Source organism: Acinonyx jubatus, chromosome B2 (genome assembly GCF_027475565.1).
Source record: "Acinonyx jubatus isolate Ajub_Pintada_27869175 chromosome B2, VMU_Ajub_asm_v1.0, whole genome shotgun sequence".
Taxonomy (NCBI): domain Eukaryota; kingdom Metazoa; phylum Chordata; class Mammalia; order Carnivora; family Felidae; genus Acinonyx; species Acinonyx jubatus.
This window is the reverse complement of record NC_069385.1, coordinates 14,864,253-14,891,269: the sequence shown is the minus strand read 5'-3', so window position 1 is coordinate 14,891,269 and position 27,017 is coordinate 14,864,253. Positions and strand designations below refer to the sequence as shown.

General features: G+C 40.4%; 1 protein-coding gene across 18 annotated transcripts in view; it reads right to left on the bottom strand.

Annotated features, from left to right (window-relative positions):
- Positions 1-27,017, bottom strand: part of SYNE1 (spectrin repeat containing nuclear envelope protein 1) — a 474,716-nt gene that overhangs the window by 215,182 nt on the left and 232,517 nt on the right. For 17 of the 18 annotated variants that reach the window (XR_008298258.1, XM_053222078.1, XM_053222079.1 and 14 more), the window contains 13 exons: positions 25,284-25,593; positions 23,917-24,081; positions 19,749-20,105; positions 15,222-15,358; positions 14,844-15,021; positions 14,169-14,351; positions 10,574-10,717; positions 10,089-10,244; positions 8,461-8,625; positions 6,903-7,075; positions 4,550-4,703; positions 1,260-1,403; positions 312-476 (listed from right to left, as the gene is read on the bottom strand). Coding sequence is in view for 17 of the 18 variants with exons in the window: in XM_053222078.1 (XP_053078053.1) it covers positions 312-476; positions 1,260-1,403; positions 4,550-4,703; positions 6,903-7,075; positions 8,461-8,625; positions 10,089-10,244; positions 10,574-10,717; positions 14,169-14,351; positions 14,844-15,021; positions 15,222-15,358; positions 19,749-20,105; positions 23,917-24,081; positions 25,284-25,593 (2,431 nt within the window). In the remaining variant the exon portion in view is untranslated. The remainder of the gene's footprint in view (positions 1-311; positions 477-1,259; positions 1,404-4,549; positions 4,704-6,902; positions 7,076-8,460; positions 8,626-10,088; positions 10,245-10,573; positions 10,718-14,168; positions 14,352-14,843; positions 15,022-15,221; positions 15,359-19,748; positions 20,106-23,916; positions 24,082-25,283; positions 25,594-27,017) is intronic. The other variant, XM_027056614.2, reaches the window with a different exon arrangement.

The following is a 27,017-nucleotide window of genomic DNA, read 5'->3' as shown; positions in this document are numbered from 1 at the left end:
CAATTCATCCTTTAGGGAGCAACAGGCAGGTGGGCCAGTCAACACCATCAACTAGACCATTAGCCATTGCTGACAGCGGCCACCTTAGTAGCTGACCAGATTCCTCAAGTCCCAGTCCTGCTCTGTCTAAATTGTCCACCTGAGGATCTCAAATAGCATATACGACTGAGATCCCAGAATGCTGTAACTCAGGATCTCCCTTAATGGCTATCAGCTCTTTACAGGATTCAAGGTCCTATTAACTTCCCATTGCTTAAAATAATAATTCCATATTCAGGATGAAAATTCCTGTAAGATGAAGTAGACTTTACCTGAAGATCCTGCAATGTTGTCTCATGAGTGTGAGCATCACCTTCAAGAACTGAATACCGGTCAAGCTTTTCTTGTTCTTGTCCCAGCCAAACTTCAAATGCCTTTAGGTCTCTCTGATACTCTTGGTGCAGGCGAACTAGTTTTTCCGACTTGGTTACTGCTTCCTGTGATGAGCATTTAAGATGGTTAAGATAGGAATACATTACCACATGCAGTGTTGACGTAGTATAAGAATTCACTTTTGGAATTTCAGGAAGACATGATTATTAAATCACTGGCATACAATTTCCTAGAAGAATGAAACTTTAGCTTTAAGTAAAAAATACAAACACATAATATCAGGATGAAAAGGGGTCTTGAGGATTATTTAGTGGAATTAAGTATCGATCTCTGAATTCCTTATGAAATGTAACATGGGTTTGCCAAACAATGAATGAATCTTACTTGGCATAAGAAGACACTTTTGCTAATGAAGAAAACTGAAATTCTTATATTGTGCCTTAAGTGAGGATTGGGACTCGTGTGGATTTAATTTTCCATGTTCTTTGTCTAATGAAGTAAGATGTGCTTGAAAGTTATTATTTTCTTTATGAGACCTAAATGCAGAACGATAAATATTACTGGTGATTGTTTACTGCTTCAGAAAACTCTCATCACCAGACATATGAAAACACTTATAAATCTTCATTGTGATGCTATCCAAATTTTTTCTTAAGTTGGTTAATTGCTGGGAATTTTTATCGAGAATCATTTTCCTTCTGCAACTTTCATGTACTAACAGCAAATGACGGTTTTTGTTTGTTTCTGCCAATGTTCAAAGTACTAACATTCATTTGTTCTTTGTGCTTTCACAAAGCATCATTCCAGAAAGTAAAGGAGTCTTTAAGTAGGCATAGGTCTAAACCCTCCTATTTCAGTGCACCTGCGTGGAACACGGGTAGCAATACCTTGGCCCTCTCTGTGATTGCTCTGTATCGCTCCTGAAGATCCTGGAACTCTAACTGGGTGACATAGTGCTCTGTCATGCCAGCCCCTTTGAGTTCAATGGCCTCCAGCAAGCTGCTGTAACTCAGCACTTCTTCACTTAGTAACTAGAGAACATTTAAAGGAAAAGAAAGAGTTACCAAGTACACCGCCACATCAGTAACACTGCTGAAATTAAGACAATTTAACTGTGTTGTTGACAAGTGACCTCAGGTTTTCTATCTACAGACAGGTAGCTCGATAGATCCATCCGTCTATACGTGTGTATAAAGCGTGTGTGTAAGTATATTTGATATCTGGCTCAGAACTCGCTCTGAGAGATTGATCCCAATCGACTTTGGCATCTTAAACTTGATTTGTCCAAAAATGGTCTCCTGATCTCCACTCCATTCCCATACCTTCCCAGGCCCCACCAACCCCCAAATCCCCTTCTCCTTCAGTCTTCTCTCAGATAGTAAATGCCACCACATCCCATCCAGATGGCCATCTCAGACCACTGGAAGTCACCCTTTCTCCCTGCTCTGTCATGCCATCCATGAGGAGATCCTGTTAGTTCTGTCTCCACGTTATATCCTGACATTTGTCCTCATGTCTCCTGCAAACACTCCAGCCCATGCTGCTACAATCTTTTACTGGACTCGTGCAATATCCCGCTGGGCAAATTCCCAGCCACCAATTCTTGCTCTGTTCCTTTTTCATACTCCACACAGCAGCCTGAGTGATGGAAGATTTTAAGCCTATAAATGGAGTCCTGTCACTCCTTAGCTTAAATCTTCGACTATCTTCCCGCTGCTGTCAGGATCAAGTGCAAACCATCAGGCTAGCCCATGTGGCAATGTGTGGATGGGTCCCTGCTCCTCTACCAGCTCACGTAACAGCACTCACCCTGTTTATCCTCTGTTCCAGCAACATGTGGCCTTTCTTTTAGTTCCTCTGTCGAGCCAGATTCTCTCCCCCCTCAGGGCCTGAAGATGTGCTGATTATTCTACCTGGACTGCTCTTGTCCCACCTCTTCCCCAGACTGATTTCTCTGCGCTACATTCCTTCTGGCATAGTCTACAAGCCTGCTGTTTCAGAGTGGACTTTTCTGTCCCTCCTTCCACTCCAAACAATCCACGTTAGCTCCGTGCAGATGACTCTTTCACAGCGTGCCACTTGTTTTTTACGTGCTCATCATCAGTTCTAACTGTGTATTTATTCATGCACTCGGGTGGGTGTACGTGTTCCCACCAGAACGCAGTGCTTCTCTGTTGTATTTACCTAGAATCGAGCACAATGCCAGGGTGCAGCAAATTCTCAATAAATATCTATTGAATAAGTGAATAATTTAATTAGCCAATAAATCATTAGAATAATATTATGAGGTAGATAATTAGGATTATATTAATTTTCGGATGCATAAATGAGACTCTACAATGTTAACTGATCTGGCATAAATCACATAGGCCCTTTAGTCATTCAGATGACTTTTATTAAGCATTTGCTCTGTGTCAGCCAGAGAGCCCAATGCATAGGATGTAAAGAAATATTAAGCACCTTTAGCCACTGAGGGAGAGCGGGATATAATCATACATTTTGTACCAGTGATAAAAAGATATGAACAACAGAGGATAGGAGAACTAAGTAAGCTTAGGGTGGTGAAGGTATCACAACAAAACAACTTGTGTCAATTCAGAAAGTGGAGTGGAAGGTTGCTGGTGGCTGAGGCCGAGCTAGATCATTCCTGCAGAGGCATGGAATCTCTTCCGTCTAATGTGGCCTTTTCAGGAAGTAGAAGTACATGGGTGCAAGGAGGGTGGGGGAGCGAAGGAAATGAGGGTGACGAAGGAGATTATTAAAATTCTTACAAAGCACATGAGGAAGATCGGTCAGAGACTACAGACAATGGGACAATGGGGCTCCCAGGCAGGAAAGTGAGACATTCACCTTTGTCTGAAGGTAACAGGAGATGGAGACAAGAGACAAAAGGAGCAATTAGAAGTCTGTCGCAATTGAGGAAAAGAAGGATAGACTGTGGTCAGGAGACACTTCTGGGAGAAAACCAGCAGGATCGAATGCCTCTTTCAAAGTGGGGTGAGGAAGCAGGAGCTGGGGATGATGAAGTTTCCGGTTTAAGATACTCAGCAAGGGGTGACACAAATGAACTGAGACTGAGAATATCAGGATGTGAAGGATTTGGGGGTAGAAGGAAGAAGCACTGCTAAGGATATAGATAAGGTTGAGGTGGAACAGGTCATCCAATAAATATGCCCTGGAATAAGGATATAAATCAAAGGGCTCCAAAATTTTATGTCTGAATACCACTATTAATAAAAAGATTTGGGGCGCCTGGGTGGCTCGGTCGGCTGAGCAACCGACTGTGGCTCAGGTCACGACCTCACGGCTTTGGGTTCAAGCCCCACATTGGGCTCTGCACTGACAGCTCAGAGCCTATGCCTACTTTGGATTCTGTTTCTCCTTCTCTCTCTGCCCCTCCCCGCTGGTATGCATGTGCGCTCTCTCTCTCTCTCTCTCTCTCTCTCTCTCTCTCTCTGTCTTTGTCAAAAGTAAATAAGTAAACATTTAAAAATAAATAAATGAATAGGGGCGCCTGGGTGGCTCAGTCGGTTAAACATCTGACTTCAGCTCAGGTCATGATCTCACAGCTCATGAGTTCGAGCCCCACTTCGGGCTCTGTGCTGACAGCTCAGAGCCTGGAGCCTGCTTCAGATTCTGTGTCTCCCTCTCTCTCTGCCCCTAACCCACTCACAATCTGTCTCTGTCTCTCTGAGAAATAAACATTAAAAAAATTTTTTTAATAAAATAAATGAATAAAATAAAAAAGGTTTAAGAACATATCCCCAATATCTATCTGCTGTCTATCTATCTAAAAAATGTGTAGCACCTCACTAATATAAGCATCAGAAAAAATGTATGACAGTAGAAATACAAAAGATGTGATAAGAAGAAATCATTTTTACTTCCTAATGATGAGCAGGCTAAAGATATTAAGATATTGCAAGTTGCCAAATTTTAAATGTATCATGAAACATGGATATCTGAAGTTTTCCTGGAAGAGAAAATTTTCACTCACTAGTAAAATAGCCACAAACAAAAGTCTGGTTTAAGAAGCCATTAGAAATTATAGTAAAGCCCCAAATACAGTTTACCTATGTATACAGTGCTAGCATGCAGCTAATCATATTTTTACGTGACTAAGGCATTCTGAAAACGCCTGTTGGAGGACAAATGGAGTCTGAAATCCAGCTCCCACCTTGGCTTTTCCCAGAGAGGCTGTTTTCTCCCGCAGTTCTGCATACTGCCTTTCAGATTCATTTAGGCTCGCTTCCACACTGTCCATCCAACTGGAAAACTGTCGAACATCATCCTGATAACTTGTCCACTTAGAAAGAGCTCCTTCAAGTTGACTGAAAGGTATTTGAAAGGACAACAATCTACATTGAGAAGCCACATAAATCCAATCTGCCCAATCTCTATCTGCTCTGCTCTGTCCACCCGACCAGCAGGGAGCCCACAGATCAGGACAGGCAGGGGCTGGGTCGGGATGGGCAGAAAGGCAAGGGCTGATCAAATCTGAGTCTGGGTCCCTGGCAAGCATAACCTCAGGAAGCAAGGGACAGTTAAGTCCAGGCTGATAGGTGGAAAAGTGGGACTGGACATAAAACTTGGAATCAGTAAGCAGGTCATGGGAGACCCTGGGAGAGGCTTGAGGGCCAAACTGGGAGAGATCCCTTGTGGGAAGCTTTTCCGGAGTCAAGACTCTAGGGAGGAAGAGGACCAATACTTAACTCCGTCAAGTTGAGCAGGACGTCCAGAGAGAAAAGAAAGGAATTAATAAAAGAAGGAAGGAAGAAGCAAATAAGAAAAAGCACAGTAACTATCTTGCATGAGATTTAAAAATCAGAAAATCATGGGGTGCCTGGCAGGCTCAGTCAGTCAAGCATCTGACTCCTGATTTTGGCTCAGGCCAATGATCTCACAGTTCATGAGTTCGAGCCCCTTGTTTAGCTCTGCACTGACAGTGCAGAGCCTGCTTGGGATTCTGTCTCTCTCCCTCTCTTTGTCCCTCCCCGACTCATGCTTTCTCTCTCTCTCTCTCTCTCTCTCTCTGTCAAAATAAATAAGATAAAAGAATATAAAAATAAAACTCAGGGGCGCCTGGGTGGCTCAGTCGGTTGAGCGTCTGACTTCGGCTCAGGTCATGATCTCACGTGAGTTCGAGGCCCGCGTCGGGCTCTGTGCCGACAGCTGGGAGCCTGGAGCCTGCTTTGGATTCTGCGTCTCCCTCTCTCTCTCTGACCCTCCCCCGTTCGTGCTCTGTCTCTCTCTGTCTCAAAAATGGATGAACATTAAAAAAAAAATTAAAAAATAAAAATCAGAAAATCACAATGGAAAAATAGGGTAACGTTTTCTGAACTGGTCTAAATTGAGCACTCCTTCTCTCAATTACTGATGTCATGTTTTCAATGCCATGAATCATTTGTGCCTAATTTAACTACCACGCTTTGGGTTATTTTGTAGCAGACACTCGGAGCTCCACCCGTACTTACCCTCCTACCACACCAAGGCAGCGGGCTGCCCCCTGAGGACCAGCATCACCTCCTCCTGGGGGATGGGGGGGACGCATTCTCTGGTCGTGGGAGCTCGCTCAGCTGGAGGGCAATGTAGGTGAGAAGTGCCTGGGATTGTTGCCCCCCTGGGAGCAGCCCTCAACTGCCCTCCTGACTCATGGAAGTTTGTTTACAAACATTCTAGTTCTGTCCTCAGTGGGTGGCTCCGAGCCACTTGTTCTGTGCTGGCTCCAGGCACTGCCCAGCAGATCAAGTTCCAGCTGTCCCCTGCGCTCACTGCTGGATCACTGCGTTCACTGCGCTCCCTGCGGGAACCACCTTGAGAATATCCCCTGTATCAGCTTCTCTTCCCTTCTCATCTCTCTCTCCCATCCCCTCCTGGTGTTTCCTGGGGTTACCTCCCAAATCAACTACTTGCTTTAAATAACGTATCTTTAGAGGCCCCTGTGTAGCTCAGTTGACTGAGCCTCGAGCCTCTGACTTTGGCTCAGATCCTCATCTCACGTTTGTGACTTCGAGCCCCAAGTCAGACTCTCTGCTGTCAGTGCAGAGCCTGTTTCAGGACTTCTGTCCTCCTCTCTGTCTGCCATGCAAAGATAGATAGATAGATAGATAGATAGATAAATAAACTCTCTCTCTCTCTCCTAAATAAATGTTTAAAAATTATAAATAATATATCTTTACATGATGACACATTTGTTTATCTTTTATCTTGTTAAGCAGTGAACAATAACAAAAAGAAATATGTAGTTATATTAAAATGTAGGTATGGTATTGCAGGCCAACCTAAACGCAATATTGTACTTACAAGTTTCTTTTGTTCTAACAAGAAAAAGGAGAGGAAAGAAAGAAGAAAGAAATGAAGGGAGAGAGGAAGGGAGGAAGGAAAGGAAGGAAGGAAGGAACAAAAGGAGGGACAGAGGGAAGGAAAAGAAGAAGGGCAAGAAAACCCTAGGAATGGCGGGGTACTGTGCTGTTCTGTTGATCTTTTGGTAACGGCTTGGCGCTATGATAGTTCGCTGTGGTTCCCCTTACCTTTTACAACGAATGGCAGCGGACAGAAGGGAAGCCCACATATCCTTCACACTCTGCAGCTGCTGCTGAATAGCAGGCCAGCCTTCCGGAGAGGTATTCTGCAGGACAGATTCCCCTCTGGTCACTATCATTTTCATCTGGATCTCTTTTTCCTGTTTCACGGATAACAGGGCCTAGAAGAGCAAATTACAGAAGCCCTTTGTCATTTACACGTTTAGCATTTGTGGCTTTAAATGTATCAGAGATCCTGAATGGGAGAATGACATGCAATCAGTTTGAGCCATGAATCTCTCAGGCTGACTGGGGGGCAGGTGGGAGAGTCACTTGCTGGTGAGTGTCAGCAACCAATCACTGGTCACCCTCTGGTCCCCAAGTGGCCTCAGCTTCTTAGGGCTTGATTCTTCTCTGAATAATCCCTTCTTTCCACTGAAATTTTGTTTTACTGGTTTTCAACAAGAGAAAAATAGACTACAATAGAATTCATGGATTTTCAAAGGTCACAGGATAAAGGGCTTTATAATGTTGAGGTCTCTAGCACAACAAGCCCAAAGAAGTAGATTAATTCACAGTATATATTAATCTACATATTTCGAGGTCTTCACGGCACTATTCTTTTTCTATACAAATAGAAGTTTGAATCCAAAGGGCTAAAACTGGCGTTATCACTTAAAAGGCAAGGTTTCATCCCTCTCCTTAATCCGGACCCCGACAACCTCTACAGGTTCAGCTTCAGCTCCTCATGGCTGTCAGTTTTTGCCACAGCAAGAAGGAACTGCTAGCAATTTCTCTCACACAATGCTATTTGTTTTCTTTGGCTTTTGCTTAGGCTGGTACAGTCTCGAATCTCGGTTTAGATAGGAGACTTCCTGAGAAATCTATTCCAGTTCTCAACCAAATCCCTCCTGCCTGTTCCACTCTTCTGTGTGTCTGTAACACCACAAATACATCCCAATCTGCTATAATTGTCTTCTCTGCTTCAGCCCCCAGCCTCGGACAATGAAATCCTTGAAGACAATAACCATACTTTATTCATTTTTGAATCCTTGGTATCAAGACAGAGAGCCAATGTCCTATAAGACACCCAGTATATGAATGGAAGGCGAATGACTGCAGATTATTATCTTTATCACAAATGTGAAATAAAACTAAAATCCTGGGATGGGAGAAGAACTGACTGAACGATACAGGCAGACAAGTGAGTTGACCAAAATGGGAAGTGGCTTGCTCTAAAAAAGTTTCATCGAAATATTTTCGAAGAATAAATGTCCTATGATGTAATTGGAAACTCGCCTCTTAACTATATCCGAGAAGGAACCACATTTGGTTGCTATTTTTGTTTAATTTTTGTAAAGTACTTAGAAGTGAACATGCCCGGGGCCAAATGATTCAGGGATGCTTAGGCAAGGCCACCCCTCTGCATACAGGGTCACACCCGCGGAGCATTCCTGGATTTCTTGTGGAGACAGTGGGACATAATCACACCAAACAGATGGAGACCTGAGAAATTCTGAGAAAGACAAATTCTGTAGATTAGAGACACTTCTCTAAAGATGCACACCTCAAGCTTGAGCATCCTGCTGTCCAGCACGCTTTTGTCGGATATTGGGTGGCAGTAAGAGTCCAGCATGTGAACCGCATCTGTCATCCAGTCTTGTAGCTCTTTAATCCCGAGGGAGTACTGATTGTGTTCTGCGACAATTCTATCCAATCTTGACACTTTCTCCTGGAAATGACAGAAATCGTTTTCCAGCGGTCCATTCCACCTTACAACCGACAGACACTCAAACTGTAAAACTAACCATTGATTTCAAGTAGTTGCAATCAGCCATGGGTCCATATGCTGCACAAATATGACGCAAGTCTCTATTAACCTGAGATGCGGGAAATACCTTTGTGACCGGAATAACTGGGCCAAAAGCAGAACAATTACAATTGACTGCCCTCACTTTAGTCACTACTCTTCTTCATGACAACTGTGACGTTTTTCCGGAATCGGCAAAATCTCTTCCTAACGCCTTGTGTGGGAGATGAATCACGGTACTTTCTAGCTTTCCCATACCACATTTGGCTCAACTATCTGAGATTTTGTAATAGCTCTACATTTCAAAAATTGGGACCATGGATATGATTTTAGTTATTAACTAAAGGTTATATCCAACACAGTGAAGATTTTGACTATGTTTACAGCTCCTTTTTTTATGGTTATAGCTCTTAAAGCATTCAAGTATCTATTGATTTTTGCTATCTAAATAAATGCAAAGGAATATAAAGATGCCCTTAATTCATTCTAATTTCAGATATATGCCAGATTTTCTAAAGACAAAAAAGTAACTTATTTATAGAAAAAATGGGTGTAAGCATAGACTATTTACAACAAGACCCCTACCAGTTATAACTGTGTCAGTGATGCTTTATTGAGGACCCAAATGAGCAGACCAGAAATAAGTCCACACTAAAATAGATGAAGCCATATTACAGTAGGTTCCCTACACTCTAAGATCTGAAATGCAAAAGAGAAAATACAGGGAACAAATGTTAAAGCCACAAAAAGCTCAAGGCAGACCTGAGCTCACAAAGTTCGAGACGGGCCTGCATGACACCTGCTGAATGCTCTATATTAGGTCATAGCGGTATCCCATTTACATTAAACTGTTAGAAAACGTATTTAATCAGTTATACAGATCATTGCCAATTTTGAGCTCTGCTCTAGAATCCGAAATGAAACTCTCCACCAACACGTCCTTGAGAACCATTAATAACATAAAGAATTCAGACGAATTAAAAAAAAAAAAATGATCCAAACTCCTTATAATGTAGTCTACTAAAATTTAAACTGCTTTGAATTCCTGTTTTTCTAACATAATTTAACCTAAGATTGTTTAGGCCCCAAACTCTGAATTTTGCCTTACGTTTCCACTTTGAGTCTTCAAGATAAAAGCTCTGGGAAACATACCATTTCAGTGTTGAGGAGACGATCTTGTGCAGTAATAGAGCTTGGAAAATCTCTTCAATCTCTGAAGCCTCCCTAGCTCTCGTCAATCACACGAAGATCTACTGCACGAATGCGTGACTTGAATTGGGAGGCTGGGAAAGACACTCACACGCCTTATCCCTGACCCAGCGGACACCCTGCACAGACGGGTGGCCCCGGTACCACACGCACACACAGCACATGGCAGGCGTTACCTTTGTTAGATTGCTTAGAGCTAGATACTGAGAAGACAGCTGCGACACTCTGTGCATAAAGCTCTTGCTGGCAGCTTGTCCTTCCCACAGCTGCTGAGCTTTCTCTCTTAGCCTGTTGAGCTGAGGCTCGTAGCAGTTTATTTCCTCAAGGACAGACTGAAAAGCACAAGCAAGTTACTATTAAGAGGCTGGGGGAGAGCACACCGCGGACGGAGCTTTGGCCCAAAGAACGTGGAAATAAACATGGCGTGCAATTGGTGTGCCCTGAAAGCTTTACAATTTCCAGGCTACACACGGGACAGACTACAGGACGGAAACAGATCACACCTCCGAGGAAAGCCAGAAAACATAAAATCCGCCAGAAATAGGGCAAGGGTACGCTGCATCTCCAGACAGCATGACCTAATTCCAGGGTGCGCCTGAATGCAAGGTTGTGCAGAGGACAGGGGTAAAGACGTGGCCAGAAGGGCACATGGTCTCATTACCTGGAGCTTCTGCTGTTCCCTCCTCTTTGCTGGCAGATCGTACAGGCGATTGCTGCTTTCTTGCACCAACTTCTCAGTTTTACTCAGCCAGTCCTGGACAGGCTCAGCGCTCACTTCAAAGTCCTTCATTTGGATCTTTAGATTCTACCAGATTTTAGATCACATTAGGGATAAAAAAAAAAAAAAATGAATAGCAAGTCCAAAGTCTTACTTAGCACTTAGCATTCAAGGCCCAACACAGTCTGGCCCCCTAGTCCTTCTTCCCTCCTACCCCGGTCCTGATGTACAGAACATTCTATCTTTCGCCTTAGCATCTGTATAAATGTTGAACATCTTTTTAGAGTTTTTTAGTCTCAAATTTTTCAAAAAGGAGTTTTTGCGTCATTATCCAATCTACCTCAGAGCTCATACCCACTTCTCAACTTCTATCACATTTGTTGCTTATGCCAGTCAATACGTACTTAATGGATTGTCATGCAGGCATGCCTTGTCTCCACAACCAGCTTACAAGCTCCGTGAAGGGAGGGCCTCGTAGAAATATAAGTAAATATTAACAAATATTTTGTCGAGTTTGATCAATGATGGGATAAGAAATAGCATATGGTTTCAGGTGCCTGAGGGGCTCAGTCGGTTAGGTGTCCGACTTTGGTTCAGGTCACGATCTCACAGTTCGTGAGTCTGAGCCCCACATCGGGCTCCGTGATGCCAGCTCAGAGCCTGGACCCTGTTTCAGGTTCTGTGTCTCCCTCCCTCTCTGCCCCTCCCCCACTTGTGCTCACTCTCTCTCCCAAAAACAAGGAAATGAACATTTAAAAATAAATAAATAAATGTTCCTTCTGCATGTGTTTTCCATTATTTCTTCTATGGTTTCAATGACCACCTACAAACTCCTAAAACCCCCTATTTATAGAACTGTATTTATGCAACACTTTAAGTCAGAGTGCCTGGGTTTGAATCTCGTCACCTCCTCGCAGTGAGAACTTGGCAGATTATTTAATCACCTTTTGCCATAATTTCCTCATCCACACAATAGAAACAAGCGAGTTCCTACCTCAGATAACGGTTATGAGGATGAAATGCACTGATACATGTGAAGTGTTTACCTAGTGCCTGCACTGGTAAATGGTCACTATCATTTCTACTGCAGCTCCATCCTCTCTGTTGGGACTTGGTATTCATATTTGCTGCTACTTTCTTGGCATTACCTGCTGAATATTTCACAGGCCTATTTAACTTAATTTTTGCTATCCCCTCCAGAACTACTTTTTCTACCATTTTCATGTCTCAGATAATAGCATCACCATTCATACCATCTTCCAAACTAGAAATTAGACTCAAACTTAACTTACCCTTCTTCGCCATGTTCCCTCATTGAAGTAGCTACCAAATCCTGTTGTGTTTTACCTTAAATATAAATTCTCTGTCCGTTCTCATTTCCTTAACTCAGGCCCTCAGCTCTCTCATCTTGACCATTATGAGAAGCTTTCCCTGGTCTTCCAGCTTCCCCACTCTTGTCTACACTGTGGTCAGAGTTGACATGTTTATTTCCAGCTTGAAGACCAGCAGGTTCCTCACTCAACCTTTTCAGCTAGAATTTTTAGAAAGAATTGAGCCCTAGTGTCCTAAAGAAGCCATTCTATGTAATTATGTAATTACTATGTAATTTTCTTATGCATCTAAAATGGTATGGGTTATGTTACATCCTTGGGAAAACTGAGAACATAAATGCTCTTCAGGGGTTCAGATAAAAACCCTGGTTAAGAGTCAAGATCAAATTGCTTAATACACAAGACACTTCCTATCTTGCCCTAATCCTCATCTCCAATCTTATCTTTGTTGTTCCTCACAAAACCCCATGTGGATGTCAAACTTCCCAAAGTCCTCCCCTGCTGACACTCACAACACGCTGGCCCTGTACATCCAGTTCCTTCTACCTGAAATGCACATCAGCCTTGGCAAATTCAAAGAATGTCTTGCCTTCAGGGTTCAGTTAAAATGTCACCTTTCTGGTAACGTTTCTTGATTTCTCCAAGTGGAGTTAGTTGCATCCTTCTTTGAGTGACGGCCATATCCTGAATGTATCTATGTTATATTGCAATCATCTCTTTACATATTGTTTCTCTCTCTAGAAAGTAAACTCCCTGAGCAGAGGGAAAAGACTAGCCCTTTTGTATTCCTAAAATAGTGGCTGGTATATATTGTTTCTATTGTATTCCTAATATAAATGAAGGAAACAGGGAAGGAAGTAAGGAAGAAAGGAAGGTAGAAAGGTAGGGAGGGAGAAAAAAGGGAAGGAAGATAAGGAAGCCAAGGTAGAAAGGTAGGGAGGGAGAAAAAAGGGAAGGAAGATAAGGAAGCCAAAAGAGCTTATTCCTCACCTATTCATCTCCTCCTGGCTGAGCAGCTCTTGAACTAGGCAATCATGTAATCAAGGCTAGATGTACTACTTTCAACAATAGACGCTTCAGAGCTCAGGCCACATTGCACTAATGATCTCTGTAAGGTTATGAGTAAATTTCTAGGCACTGCACAATGGTTATCCCTCTCTATAAAATGGAAGATACCTGATGTGAAGGAATAGCCACCATTAGAAAGAAGAATTATAGAGGCACCTGGGTGGCTCAGTTGGTTGAGTGTTTGACTTCGGCTCAGGCCATGGTATCATGGTCCTGAGTTTGAGCTCTTGCTGTCATCGTAGAGCTCCCTTCAGATCCTCTGTCCCCCCACCTCCCCCTCTCCCCAGCCCATGCACGTGTGCATGCACACACTTTCTCTCTCTCTCAAAAATAAATACACATTAAAAAAAACACTATATTAAAAAAAAAAAAAAACAAAGAAGAATTACAATAGTGTCGGGCTAGGGAATAACTGAGGGAACACACTTTTTCTCTTTCCCAATATTCTCTATTATTATTTTTTCCCACCCTGCATTAATTATGATCAAATCAAATAAAGGTTCCCTTCTGCCAGGAAGTATTGGTTTAAAGGGAAAAAAATCACTCTCCATGCCTCTGAATTTTCCTCTAAGAGAAGAGTTGGTATACAAAACAGGCGATCTCACAAGAAAAAAAATCAATTGCATTGTGGCAGTAATTGTGTTATGATTCTAATAAATTCAACTCACGTTGTTTCTGAATAAAAGAAAATTGCATAACCATTGGATCTTTGCACACTTAACTCCTAAAAACCTCCTACTTGATACCCACATTAGTTATAATATACCTTACCATCCATAGCCTTTTGTAGTCTTACATGGGTATTTCTGTTCATTCTCCTTGAACAACTTCCAAACTTGAGAGATTTCACATGAATGATTAAGTGATATTGTTTAAAAGTAAAAACCAACAGTTCCTGGTGGGGCAGTGTAAGCCTACAACAGCCCCTACCAGGCAAGGAGCTATTGAATTCCTTGGTGAGGCTCCCACTTCTAAAACTGAGCTGTTTCCTACAGTTATCTGGTTATCTATTAATATTCAGAGAGGAATGACCAAAAATCATTGGCACTGTATTTGGATATAATGAAGGTGTGGTTTTAACTGACAATGACTACAACGACAAACTACAGAGAAGCCATCCATGTGGTCGGCTATTATACCTCTAGTGCAGATTCCTTCTGGTGCAGATTTGAATGAAATTTTTTCCAATCTTCTTTTGCAGTGGCAACTTTGGCCTGGATTCCATCCGCTTTCTCTTTGGGCAACAGAGTACTCAAAAGTTCTCCTTTAGACACCATCACGTTTAGCTTGTGCTGTCCATTTTCACTTTCTGACAAAAATTCCTACCAAGAAAAATGCTAAGATTAGGTCTAATGCAATGCTCTGTGCTTTAAAATACATTGACTTTCTACTTATTTCTCGATAAAAGCACAGAGATGAAATAAACCATTTTTATTGCATATATTAAATTACTAGGACCTCTATGCATTTGGAATAATGTGCCCTCTCTACACACTGGGAATAATACTCTCATGTACTTCATATGGTTCCTGTGAAAATTAAGTGAGAAAAATCTTAGCATGCTCAGGAACAATGCTTGTCTCATATAAAGAACTTTTATTAGCCGCTACATCTCTATTCATATGTAAATATAGGATGCATTTGGGTGAATGAACTAGTTTCTCTTTACATAGACAATGAAGTGTTTCAAGCAAGGGTGTATATGAAATTTGAGTTTCCTGAACACAATTTTTAATGGGCTTATAAAAAGATCTAGAGGCACCTTATTAAGCCACTTAAGCACGGTGATTAGCATTGATATTTGGCACTCTTACCTGTATTTTCTGAAGACTGGTTGAAACTTCACTAATATTTTGAGGTATATCAAAACATTTGGCAGTAGTGATTTTTGCATTAACCAGCCACTGCTGGAAGTCTTTGAAGGCTCTTTGAAACCGTTGCTGTAAAATCTGTTCTCTAGTCTGACAGCCCTTGGATGCTTGCAAACAAAGGCTAAAACCATGATTTGAAATGTTTAAAGAGAGGGGAAAAAAAATGATACAAATGGATTAAAATAAAGTTTGGTAGAATCAGCAATTCTTAGAATAGGCAAATTTAGTGATGTAGTTAATGATTAATTTATCATGCCTTAAACAAACTCTGACTACTTCTTTGTATAAAGATATTTTGACTACAATAAGGTCCATGCTCACCAATTATATTCTTTTATCAAGCCAGAAACTTTTCCACTGTATGTACTCAGGTCTCTGGAAAATCGACAAAGTTCATTCAACTGAGACTTAAGATCCTCTGTTTTAGGCTCTGCTTTTTGTAGGGCATCCAGTATCTCCTATTAGAAAATAACAAGACAGAGAAGCAAGCACTTAAATTGGGTAGTTTCCACATCCTCACACTATACGTGCGTAAGTCATATTATAAATTATTATGAGGGAAGAATCAACATAATAGATTCAGTAAAGAAATACATCCTATTTTCTAGATTCCTTGTGCCAGGCAGAGCACTTGGCTTATTTCCATCCTTCTCTAGGCATGGATAGGCATTCCAGCATCAAATGTTGCCAAGTAATCAAATGATCAAGTTGTCAAATAATTCAAAGTGGGACAAGAAAAAGAAAAGAGGAAATAACCTCAATTGCTTTGTAACAGTCTGACTATGCCATTGGAGACATGTATATTATTTAAAGGTAAAGAGAAATCATTTCTCTTCTTAAAAATGTTTATTTATTTTGAGAAAGAGAGAGGGCATGTGAACAGGGAAGGGGCAGAGAGAGAGAAGGAGAGAGAGAATCCCAAGCAGGCTCCACGCTGACAGCATGGAGCCCGACATGGGGCTCAGTCTCATGAACTGTGAGATCATGACTTGAGCCGAAATGAAGAGCGTCCCAAGCCACTCAGGTGTCCCAAGAGAAATCATTTCAAAGCAAAGAAATACTTATTTTGGATTAAAAAATATATGTAATAATTGATTTTATGTAATATGTACAGTTAACTTTCACATTAAAAAGGTCTTATACCCCACCTATCCGATTTACCTAGTAATTCATTCATTTCATATTCAGTCATCAAATATTTGATAAATGCCTGCTATGTGACAATCAATTTTCTGGATTTTAGGACCCCCAAAATGACTGAAGAGATGATTCTTGTACTTGAAGAGCTCACAATTTAACAGATGAGAGAGGCACCTGAATAATCACAGTACTGTGACTCTCTAACCCAAAACAAAGTCTTGAGACTTGACAAGTACATCTCTAAAATCAAGGCCATGATCCCTGGAGTTACACAGGGGCTCTTATGGGTTTGCCACAAGGAGCAAATGAGATCACAAGTGTCAGGCACTTAGCACAATTCCTGGCACACTGATGAATGCCTAACCTGTAAATGATGCCCAAATATTTAAATGGGACCATATAAATAATGGTATTGCCACAGTAAAAAAAAAAAAAAAAATTGGGGGCATCTGGGTGGCTTAGTCAGTTGAGCGCCTGACTTCGTCTCAGGTTATGACCTCACAGTTAATGAGTTCAAGCCCCGCATCAGGCTCTGTGCTGACAGCTCAGAGCCTGGAACCTGCTTTGGATTCTGTGTCTCCCCCCCTCTCTGCTCCTCCCCTGCTCACACTCTGTCTCTCTCTCTCTCTCTCAAAAATAAGTGAAACATAAAAAATAAAATAAAATAAAAAGACTTAAAAAAATAATTCATTAAGGGGGAAGGAGGAGTGCCAAGAAGATGAGAAACTACTCAGATAGCTGTTGGTGTTACTGTCAGTATTCTCAGATATTTATCGAGACATGGCCTAGATTTGTCAGAAAACCACACCTCTCAACAACCCAAGTCTGTGTTTCATTCCTCATCTTAGTAAATGGCCCCGCCTTCCTCCCGCTGATCTAAATCAGAAAACTAAGCTACATCTTGGCCCTGCCAGGAGACAGGAGACAACCAAGTCCAGTCTATGTGTCTTAACTCTCTTTCAGTTACTTCTTTCTCTCTGTATCTGACTCAGTCTCCATTACACATCCTTCATTTCTTTCTGGCATGGCATAATGTCCTCTCGATTTGAATCCTGTTCTCCAGTTTTCTCTCCTGTGTTTTCTTGTCCCTCACTAATTTTGGGTCCTCGGACTGTTTCTCCATGTCACCTGTAACAAACCTCAAGACTCAGCTCAAATGACAACTACACTAAGGACTCTCTGCCCTCCTTCCCACCTATTGGTAGGGACTTCTCACTTGAAGACACACAACACCTTGCAGCTCATCACAATCGAGCATTCCATTGGCTTTGAACCCATTGGCCTTTCCACTTAGACTGTGATTCTGAGAGGAGGGATGGTGTTCTCTTGGTTTTAAAATTATGTATTTATCTTAGCGTCTGGGCCAGAGGAGTCTACCATACTCTTATTTACAAGATTTATGATACCTAGAAAGTTTCTCTCTGAAACTCCAATGCTATACTAGTAACTGCTATTTTACACCATATTGTATCCCTTATTTAAGGGAGAACTTAGTAGTAACTATAGAAACTTACCACATACCAAAAATGCAAAAAAAAAAAAAAAAGAAAGAAAGAAAAATAGAGATTCGAATTAGTTACATATAAAGTAGTTGATATCAAAAGTGAAAAGCTTTGGCCAAAATTTTATACTGAACAAATTCCCATAACTTCATCACAGATTAAAGCATCTTAGTAGAGTCCTTCATTATATAAACATCAGGTTATATATTTCTGTTTCAATTAAGTCCTGGAATGCATTTTTTCCTTAGAAGTTATGGAAGTTCAGAAATTTGCTAAATTTCAAACATGAATAACCCAATGGATATTAAGAAATATGAATTCGCAAACAGCAAATAAGCTTTTTGCAACATGATTGTACATAACTTATAGATGATGATCCATTTTTATATTTTAAAATATTTCTTGGGTATCATCACTTAATTGCAAAAGAGAAAGTAAATACTTATGAAGGTCTGTGATTATTATTGTGATTGTCAACATTATGATTGTCAACAATTATTATTATTATTATGATTGCTCCCTGAAAGCAAAACAATGTTGTTAAGAATCCTAACTAATGCGTTATTTTGTAACATTTTCCTATGTATGCATTGTAATAGAAGTATTATCTCCATTTAAAAATTACTTTTTCATTTTTTACCATCACTACTGAGATATAATTAACATATAACATATATAACATTGTCACAAATTTAATGAGTACAACGTGCCGATTTGATACATTTATATATTGTAAAATGATTGCTCCCCTAGGAGTAGCTAACACTTCTATCCCATCGCATAATTACCATTTCTTCTTTATACTAGTAATAAAAATAAGAGAAAACCTGAGCCTGGAGAGGTAACATACTATTGTCATCAAAAGCATGAGCCGTGGAGCCAAACCTAGAAGCAGTAAGCAGAGGGCTGTCCTCGTTGAATTGTTAGTAAAACTGAAAACCCACATTTACTTTTGCATTATCACGTGGATTTTCTATAGGCCTCACTTCTGTTCACTAATAGTGTCAATGTAAAAAATGACAGCTCAGAAGAGTAGTATAATTTAAGTACCACCAAAACTTTCTTTTTAAAAATTTCACTCATATTAATGGTAGGGAAGGGAAGAGAAACAGAAGAGAATGAAAATATTGTAACTGATTTCTTTTATAACAGAGTGAATAATACTGACTACCTGGAACGATTATTACCAACTTGTCTCTGTTTTACAGAATTGCTTTCTATATTCTGGTGCTCATATCTAAAGGACAGCACAGGCATCAGGAAAAAAGCAACCAGAAGCTAGAAACATTATAAATAAAATATCATAAAGAGATAAGAATAAAGTTTTATTTTGTCGTGTGCTATATTTGTCTGAAATACTTGATTTAGAACAAGACAATGTTGGAAATACTACATGACTTTCTTACCGGCGGAAGCTATTTTGAAATGATTATAACATAAATAGAAACAGAGAAGTTAACTTCACTGAAACTTCCTTTTAAGGATATCCATGGTTCCGAGCATTACAAAACTACAAATATCAACAGTCTTTTGAGATACCATTTAAGAGTAAAAGAAAGGGTTTCAAGCTTCTGCTCTGTCTTTACTATCCCTTTTAGGCTCTGTGACATTCATGTTCTGAAAGAGCTGCCATTCGTTACAAAAGCAAAAAAAAAAGACCTGGGAGACAACCCAGCGAGCATGACACAGGAGTTATGTTGACGGGTTAATTCAAGCCCAGCTGTCAAAACCACCCCGAGGAGAGCTAATCAGGGTGCAAACTAATAGTTGTGCTTTAGGAGATTACCGAATGCTTCCTTTAAGCTATAGCTTCAATCGTTTAATTGTTGGGAATAATTCACTGGCAGAACACCAGCCATGACTCTCCGTCTATTTATGCCTCTACCCACAGGCTAGTTTTCAGGCTGAATGGCTGAACACAATATTACAAACTCTTACACCATAAGAATGAAAGTAAAATGTCTGCACTGACTGTGGACATTTCCTATAATAACTAATAACTCCTTCTCTCCTATATCTGTAGTTTTACAACAGCCTGACTTCTGAGAGAAGGAAACCGAGCAGATCTGTGAAGATAGTTGGGTAAATACTTCTCCAAGTCTGAATGTGGCATGTTTTTAGTTAGCTAGCATTGCTTTCTGGCCACAAGGAGAACCAAACAAAAGTGTTGGCACAACCACAAGGAGAAAACAGGAAGCCAACTTACTTGTCCTTTCCGCCAGCATTCCACTATCTCCTTGTCTGTGTTCTTGCTCTCCAGGAGAGCTAGCTGCTGAGCGCAGGTTGTCAGGAGGGCACCGAACTGTTCCAGGGCCTGCTCCAGCTGAACCACCTGGCCGGAGAACTCCTGCTCCGAAAGGGCCATCTGGCTCACCAGGTTCTCCAAGCTGGTCCGCGTCTGGAGGACGCTGTCTTCCCACTGCTTCCAGTCGGCACGCAGGGCCTGCATCTCGGCATCCACGAGCTCACACCCACTGGCACTTGTGTTCTGTCTCACTGCGGGAGCCAGCGACTCCACTCTGCTTAGGCGGCTTGCCCCAATCCCTCTGGAATCCATCAGCTCCTGTAATGGAACATCGCCGTGGCAACCGAGGAGGCTGTGAGTCACTCGGGCCGCGAGTTTACAAGCGTGTACAGAGCGGGGACCGGAATCAATTCATCCGCCCACCCCTAAGTTGCAAGAGCAGAGAGTTATCCTCGTGAGCGCTGAGGTTTCAGGCAAAAGAAGCCAGGGAATGCGCAGCATCCTGGAACAGACTGAACAGGGCCCCTGAAATCAGGCCTTGTTTGAATATGTGAAATTGTCTTGACACAAAGGGATATAAACTTTCGCCTGTGGTGTGTTTCTCCAATAAATGTGTAAATGTGCTCTTTCTCCTTAAGGTGACAGACGAGTGAGCAGGGACTGGCACAGAGCAGCAGCCCTGCTCCGCTTGCGGTCTGTCCCCCATTTCCATCCCCTTCTGGTAAGATAGCGGCTTAGGTCAGTTCTGTGCCACCAGGACTCAACGCTAAGCCGACACAACCACAGAATGAGCCCTCCTCAACGTCAAATACCGCAGTACCTTAAATAAACATTTTCATAGTACCTACAACGAATATTTCACAGACATGCGTAGCCAAAAGTGCAAAGTAACTTTTAGACTGGGTTCATTTATTGCTATCATTTTTACCTTTAAGAAACTCACCAGAAGTTTAACAACGTAGGTATAACTTTTAGGCTGAAAGTACACAAATACTCTAAAGGACAAGATAAAATGTGCGTTACAAATTAGGTAAAATAGCGGCATTTCTGAGAATAGAGTCTTAAAATCTCTCACTTAATTCATCATCTGGTGGGTTTTTTTTAAATTTTTTGTGTTTATTTATTTTTGAGAGAGAGAGAGGAGACAAAGAATCTGAAGCAGGCTCCGTGTTGTCAGCACAAAGCCTGACATGCGGCTTGAACCCACAAACCGTGAGATCACGACCTGAGCCAAAGCCAGACACTCAACTGGCTGAGCCACACAGGCGCCCTCATCATCTGCTGTTTATACATTTATATATCCATTGCTAAAGTTTTTGTTAGTATTAATACAAAATTATGACTTCTGTTCTGGCTTAAATCGAAGGAAAAGATGATTATTAGGGAAAAAACTTCAAGAGGAAAATCAATTACAAATTAATAAGTGTAGAAAAATAGCAGTGTTAAGTATGAAGCATGCTTAATAGGTTATGTTAAATACAAACTGTCTTAACGAACCTATATAATTCAGTTCATATTTCATTAGATTTGCTTAAAATAAATATACCTTCTTGCACTTATATACAAGAGCCAAATTTTAGTATAGGTAATTTAAAAGTGTCTAGTTATATCGTAGTCCAAAGGGCAATCACATGAATCCTTACACAGTTAGCATTTAATATACATACCCACCCTTTTCTTGGCAGGAGGTTTCTAAAAGTCTTCCTGGTTTATCAGTGCATATACTAAGTAGTGATTTGGGGAAAAAATACTATAGCTTTGAAAAAAGAGCTATGTCTAATTATTAGATTTAAATACTTAATAATTTGCCTTTATGGGTGATTTCAAATTTGGAGTTCAAACGGTACCAGTAGTCAAAAATCAGTTTTTCCCAAAACATTCTCTAATGCATTATCTCAGTTTTCCTAGGCAAGAAAATGGGGCATTTCAATATTTGCAACCCTAATTCCACCCATCCGCATTTTGAACAAGAATGTCATCACTTTAAAGTGTTTTGAAATGACTTGTATATGTATTTCCTTGTCTTGGGTTTAACTATTTAAAAATATCATATGCACATATACCCCTTATACACACATATTTGGCTTTGAGGTTGTCCCTTCTTGGCGGTTACTCTTGGGGGTGGGAGGAGATGATGCTGAAGGTCAGAGGAGGTGCTCATTTCCTCCAAGGTCCTTCCCCGCCCACCCACACACCAGCCTCCAGTCTGGACTGACCTGGACCTCAGAGTGTCACCCTCTGCCAGGTTTCACTTTCTCCTTCCCAAATTCCAATTTCTTCCTGCCAGCTCCTTCTCCTACATTTCCCATATGTTTGGAAGAGCATAAAGTCTAGACCATCACTCTTGACTTTTCCCCCACTTTCATTCTCTAGCCAATTAAAGGCCTCGTTGACCAAATCTGTTGAATTTTCTTATTGAGTGTATGCCATGTGCATGGTCTATGTGCATGATCTAATTAAGTCCTCAAAACCACTAGGTGATCGAGGTACTATTGTTATTAATTTACCATTAAGACGTTGAAGCTTGAGGACAGACATCAAGTGATTTGCCCAACACAGCTAGAAAATCAATAGAGGCAGAATGCAGCTTTGGCATCTGATTCCAGAGCCTAAGCTAGAAGTGGAGTGAACTCACATTATATCTGGTGTACTATTTTATAACCATCAGTTTATGCATCATTGTTCCCTACTACACTGCAGGTTTCTTGAGGGAATGTACAACCTTGGTTGAATAAATGGATGAATAAATTAAAATATTAGTGAGAAATGTATCAAAGAAGCATTTTAAAGAATCACACAGATTATAAGAATTTCAAAAGGTGCTTTGTGTGATTATCTCCTTTTAAACCTGCATGGTCACTGTAAGATTTAAATCATACTTTCTAAGCACTTAAAAATAAATTCTCAGGGCGCCTGGGTGGCTCAGTTTGTTAAGCGTCCAACTTCAGCTCAGGTCATGATCTCTCAGTTTGTGAGTTTGAGCCCCACATCAGGCTCTGTGCTGACAGCTCGGAGCCTGGAGCCTGCTTCAGATTCTGTGTCTCCCCCTCTTGCTGCTCCTCCCCTGCTTGTGCTCTCTCTCTCTCTCTCTCTCTCTTTCTCAAAAATAAAAAATACACATTAAAAATAAATGAATAAATAAATAAATAAATAGTCAAAATGTAGTTATTATTGTTGTAATCAACTATTATTTATAGGACTTTTATATTCTGATGTTCAGGGATCAGAACACAATGTGAATCTTAAATTCCTACAATAATTACACTATTTATTCCCAACATTTCCTCATCCACAACTAAACCATTTAGGGTTTCATCACTGCCTAATTTAAAAAAAAATTTAATGTTCATTTATATTTGAGAGACAGAGAGAGACACAGCACAAGTGGGGGAGGGGCAGAGAGAGACAGACATAGAATCCGAAGCAGCCTCCAGGTTCTGAGCTGTCAGCACAGAGCCTGACGTGGGGCTCGAACCCATGAACCATGAGATCATGACCTGAGTTGAAGATGGTTGCCCAACTGACAGAGCCACCCAGCTGCCCCTATCATTGCTTAATTTTTAGATTAAAATCTATTTTTTCCATGGGGGGGGCAGTTACTGCAATTAAATATTCAAATAACTAGAAATACACTTGTCCAGCTCCCTTGTAAGGGAATAAACTAGGTGAGACTTTTAATGTTCTTTAAAGCACTGCCTTCCATTATGTTGTTGTACCGTTGGCTAGAAAAGCAGATGAAAACATCTAGGATGACATTTCCAAGTTATTATTCAGATTCATTTAACTAAGTTATGTTATAAGCTTTTTTATCACTGTGCTAGAAAATAGTATCTGGTTCCATCAGCCCTCCAAGCTGGCTTATATTTCATAGTCTCCCATGAGCAAATTTGCATATGGAAGTATACACAGACAATGTTCCATTTCTGCTCACAAGTGTAAAGTGTCTTGAATTCCTTTTATCCTTTTTGCTTCTGTTTATAATTTGTGAGGTGCAAGGTAATAAACATCAACAAATAGAAAATAGGACACATTTTAACTAACAATCTCACCCATAGAACCTTCATCATAGGGATGGCATACTCAAGAACCAATGAAACAATGAAGTTATAATATCTGTGCGCTTTCTGACCTTAATTTTAGACAATTTCTTCTGGGTGGCTGATGAATCTCCCGACATATCTGACCACCGGTGAAGTTCTTCCTTCGCTGAATGGAGCCAATCCGTGAATTCCTGGACTGCATCTAAATACATGAGATGGTCTTTCACAATCTCTTCCACTTTCCTCATTTTCTCCTAGTGCACAAAGAAAAGGATACTTTAACACTGGGCGTTTTTTGAGAATATGAAGTCAGACAAAAGAACAGGTGTCTTAACGATTTCATTCCTATTATTGAACTTTCTGTTTAATATCTTAGAACGAAGACATCAAATCTTAATTAGACTGAAAGACTTTAAGGAAGCAACCATTTTCCTTTAAATTTACTTTAGGTTAGAACAAAAATCTATGCGGAATGAACGTTCACTAACATCCCTCGCTACTAACCCATTTAATAATTATTATAACTATTATTTAGGCAACAATACAGTATATTATTGGTGTGTTATTAGAGTCTTATTACAGTGTAATTACTGTGGACAGTATTCTGCTCAGCACTTTAAATGTATCTGCTCATTTAGTCCTCTCAACATTCCTGTCATACAGATACTCTTATCACTATATTGTAGGAAAGAGCACTTAACAAAGGTCACAGAGGTTAAGTAACATGCCCAAAGTCACACATCCAAAAGAGGGTCAAAGGCAGAGTTCAAATTTAGGTCTTTTTGACCTCAGAGTCATAGAGCTTAACCATTATCAACCATTAGCAAAATAAAAATTAAGATAACCTAACACACATGTTAAAAATTGTAGTGTTAATAATACAAAGAGAATTCCCCAAAGGAAAACGAAGAAAGGAAAAAAAAAATCTTTCCCTAATTTTCTTTAACATTGTCACAAACACACAAAAGAAAGTCATGGGGGAAAGTAAAGAATCAGAGAGAACTGAAAACAATCCTGATTTTACATAAAGGAGCCTATATCTGGAGAATAAGAATAGGAAAAGGCAGTTTATATTACAATGAGAAATGCACAACATACGTTGTACACGACTGAAATCTAGGAGGCAAACAGACTCGCATTTAATACAACAGATACAAATGGCCAACAACAGAAGAACTCCAAATACTGACATTTGAGGCTCAATCTTAACAAAGAAAACAAATGGACTGACTAATATCCCAAGTGGAGAACGGGGAAAAGCAAAGAATAAAAATAATCGCAAGACTGCAGAAAGAGAAGGATTCACGGGGATCCATAGGCGAGTAATGATCTTTATGTAATAACTGTTCACTAAATATATAAATAGTTTTAGGGCAGCCAGATCCCCTATAATTCAACCTGGAGTATATTCTTTACCTGAACCCTTGGAGTTTTTTCTCCAATGTAAAATACTAACCTTGGAAACAGTGATTATATCATTAAACTGTGTTTTCAGTTCCTCTTGAGCTGTTTCCTTGAAAGATTCATCCTCAGTCTTCTGGTAGAGCTCCCTGGATTTCGAGGCGAGACGGTGCAGGGTTCCGGCATGATCTTCTGCCTCAGACACGATGGACTGGAAGTGGTCCAGGAGGGAAAACTTCTCCTTCAGACCTGGCTGTGGTTGTAGGGGATGCTCCACTTTTTGATCTACGAATTCCATCCACTGCTCCAACTGGTTTTTCCACTCTAGATAGTCGTTCCATTTGCTAATCACAGACTCCAAAGTGCTAGAATTAATGTCACACATCACAAAAATAAGTTATCTTGACATGCCTACTGAAAACTTAGTAGGAGGGCATTGCATCCGTGTAAGCTGTTTTACTGAAGGCTATTCTGTGATGAAAACACTGCTTCTCTGACCCACAATAGTTTCCTCAAATGAAAAGAGATCTATGTTGAATTTGAAGTAAGATGTTACAGTCATACAGGCATCTAGATTTGTCTTCCGAATGTGAATGGACCTAAGTAAGCAAAGTTATGTATTTTGTTGTTAAAACATCAGTACTGGGGCACCAATTAAATTTTATTTAATATATACCAATTCTTAATTTTCTTGGACCCAGTTTACCTTATTAAAAATCAGTTGATAACTATTTCTTGACTAGAATTCAAAATTTAAGGTATTCTTTCTAAGTACATAATATTATTAGATTGATTTTCATTTAAAAATGGACAGTGCTTAGTGCTCCTGAGTTGAATGTGTAAAGGACGAAAGGGCTTACTATATTTATAAGAAACATAGTCATATAAGTCATATAAGTAATAGTCAAGTAAATAGCTCTCCAGACTGTCAAATAAAAGGCTCTCCAGACTGGCATTTTTAAAAAACAGATTTAAAAAATCTGTTAATGCCATTATTTAGCTTTACAAACTACTCTAAACTCATCTTAGTGACCATTCCAAGCATCCCTTGCATATAAGCCTATGATCCTGGAGTTCTATGGTAGAGTTCTGTGGAGTTCTGTATCCTGGAGTTCTGTGGTAAATGTACTTCCAGCATCTCCTCAAATTGCTCCTTTTGCACCAATAGAAACCTCAACATAGGTACTGTGAAGTGCTATCCTTTCCTTAAAGAATTTTCTAGAAAGTCCAAATCAATCTCATCTCTCCAGAAGCACCCCCAGGCCCTGCCTTATCCTACAAGCCCACAGTGTCTTAGTAACACAACCTGAGTCGGAGCGTTTTAGAATGCATCCCACCCTATCCTCTGAGCACTTAAAGAGCAAAAACTACTTTGTTTCCTTTCGTTGTTTTAGCTCGATAATTGGAACACTGCTACTGCTTAATATGTGGTTGTCAAATTTAATTTCTTACTCAAAAAAAGCAGAATCAAGGATTTGAATCTGCTTCTTGTATTTAACATTTTATTCCAACATCCAAAAAACATTCACCCACATTCATATTCCCTTTTATGGAGCCAGCCTATTGCCAAGCACTGGGAGGGTTGGTTCACGCTCCAGCAGTCCTCATTCTAGAATAATAGAACCAGAGGATCTGATTTCTTTCTTTGTGGACCATTATAAGTTATTCCTGAGATTCAAAGTCCTGCTGGCCTTGGGAGTCACCACCTATGCTCTGTATTTAAAGAAAACAAAACAAAACAAACAAAGTCTCTAAAATGTACTTATAACCATGGTTCACTGTTTGCATT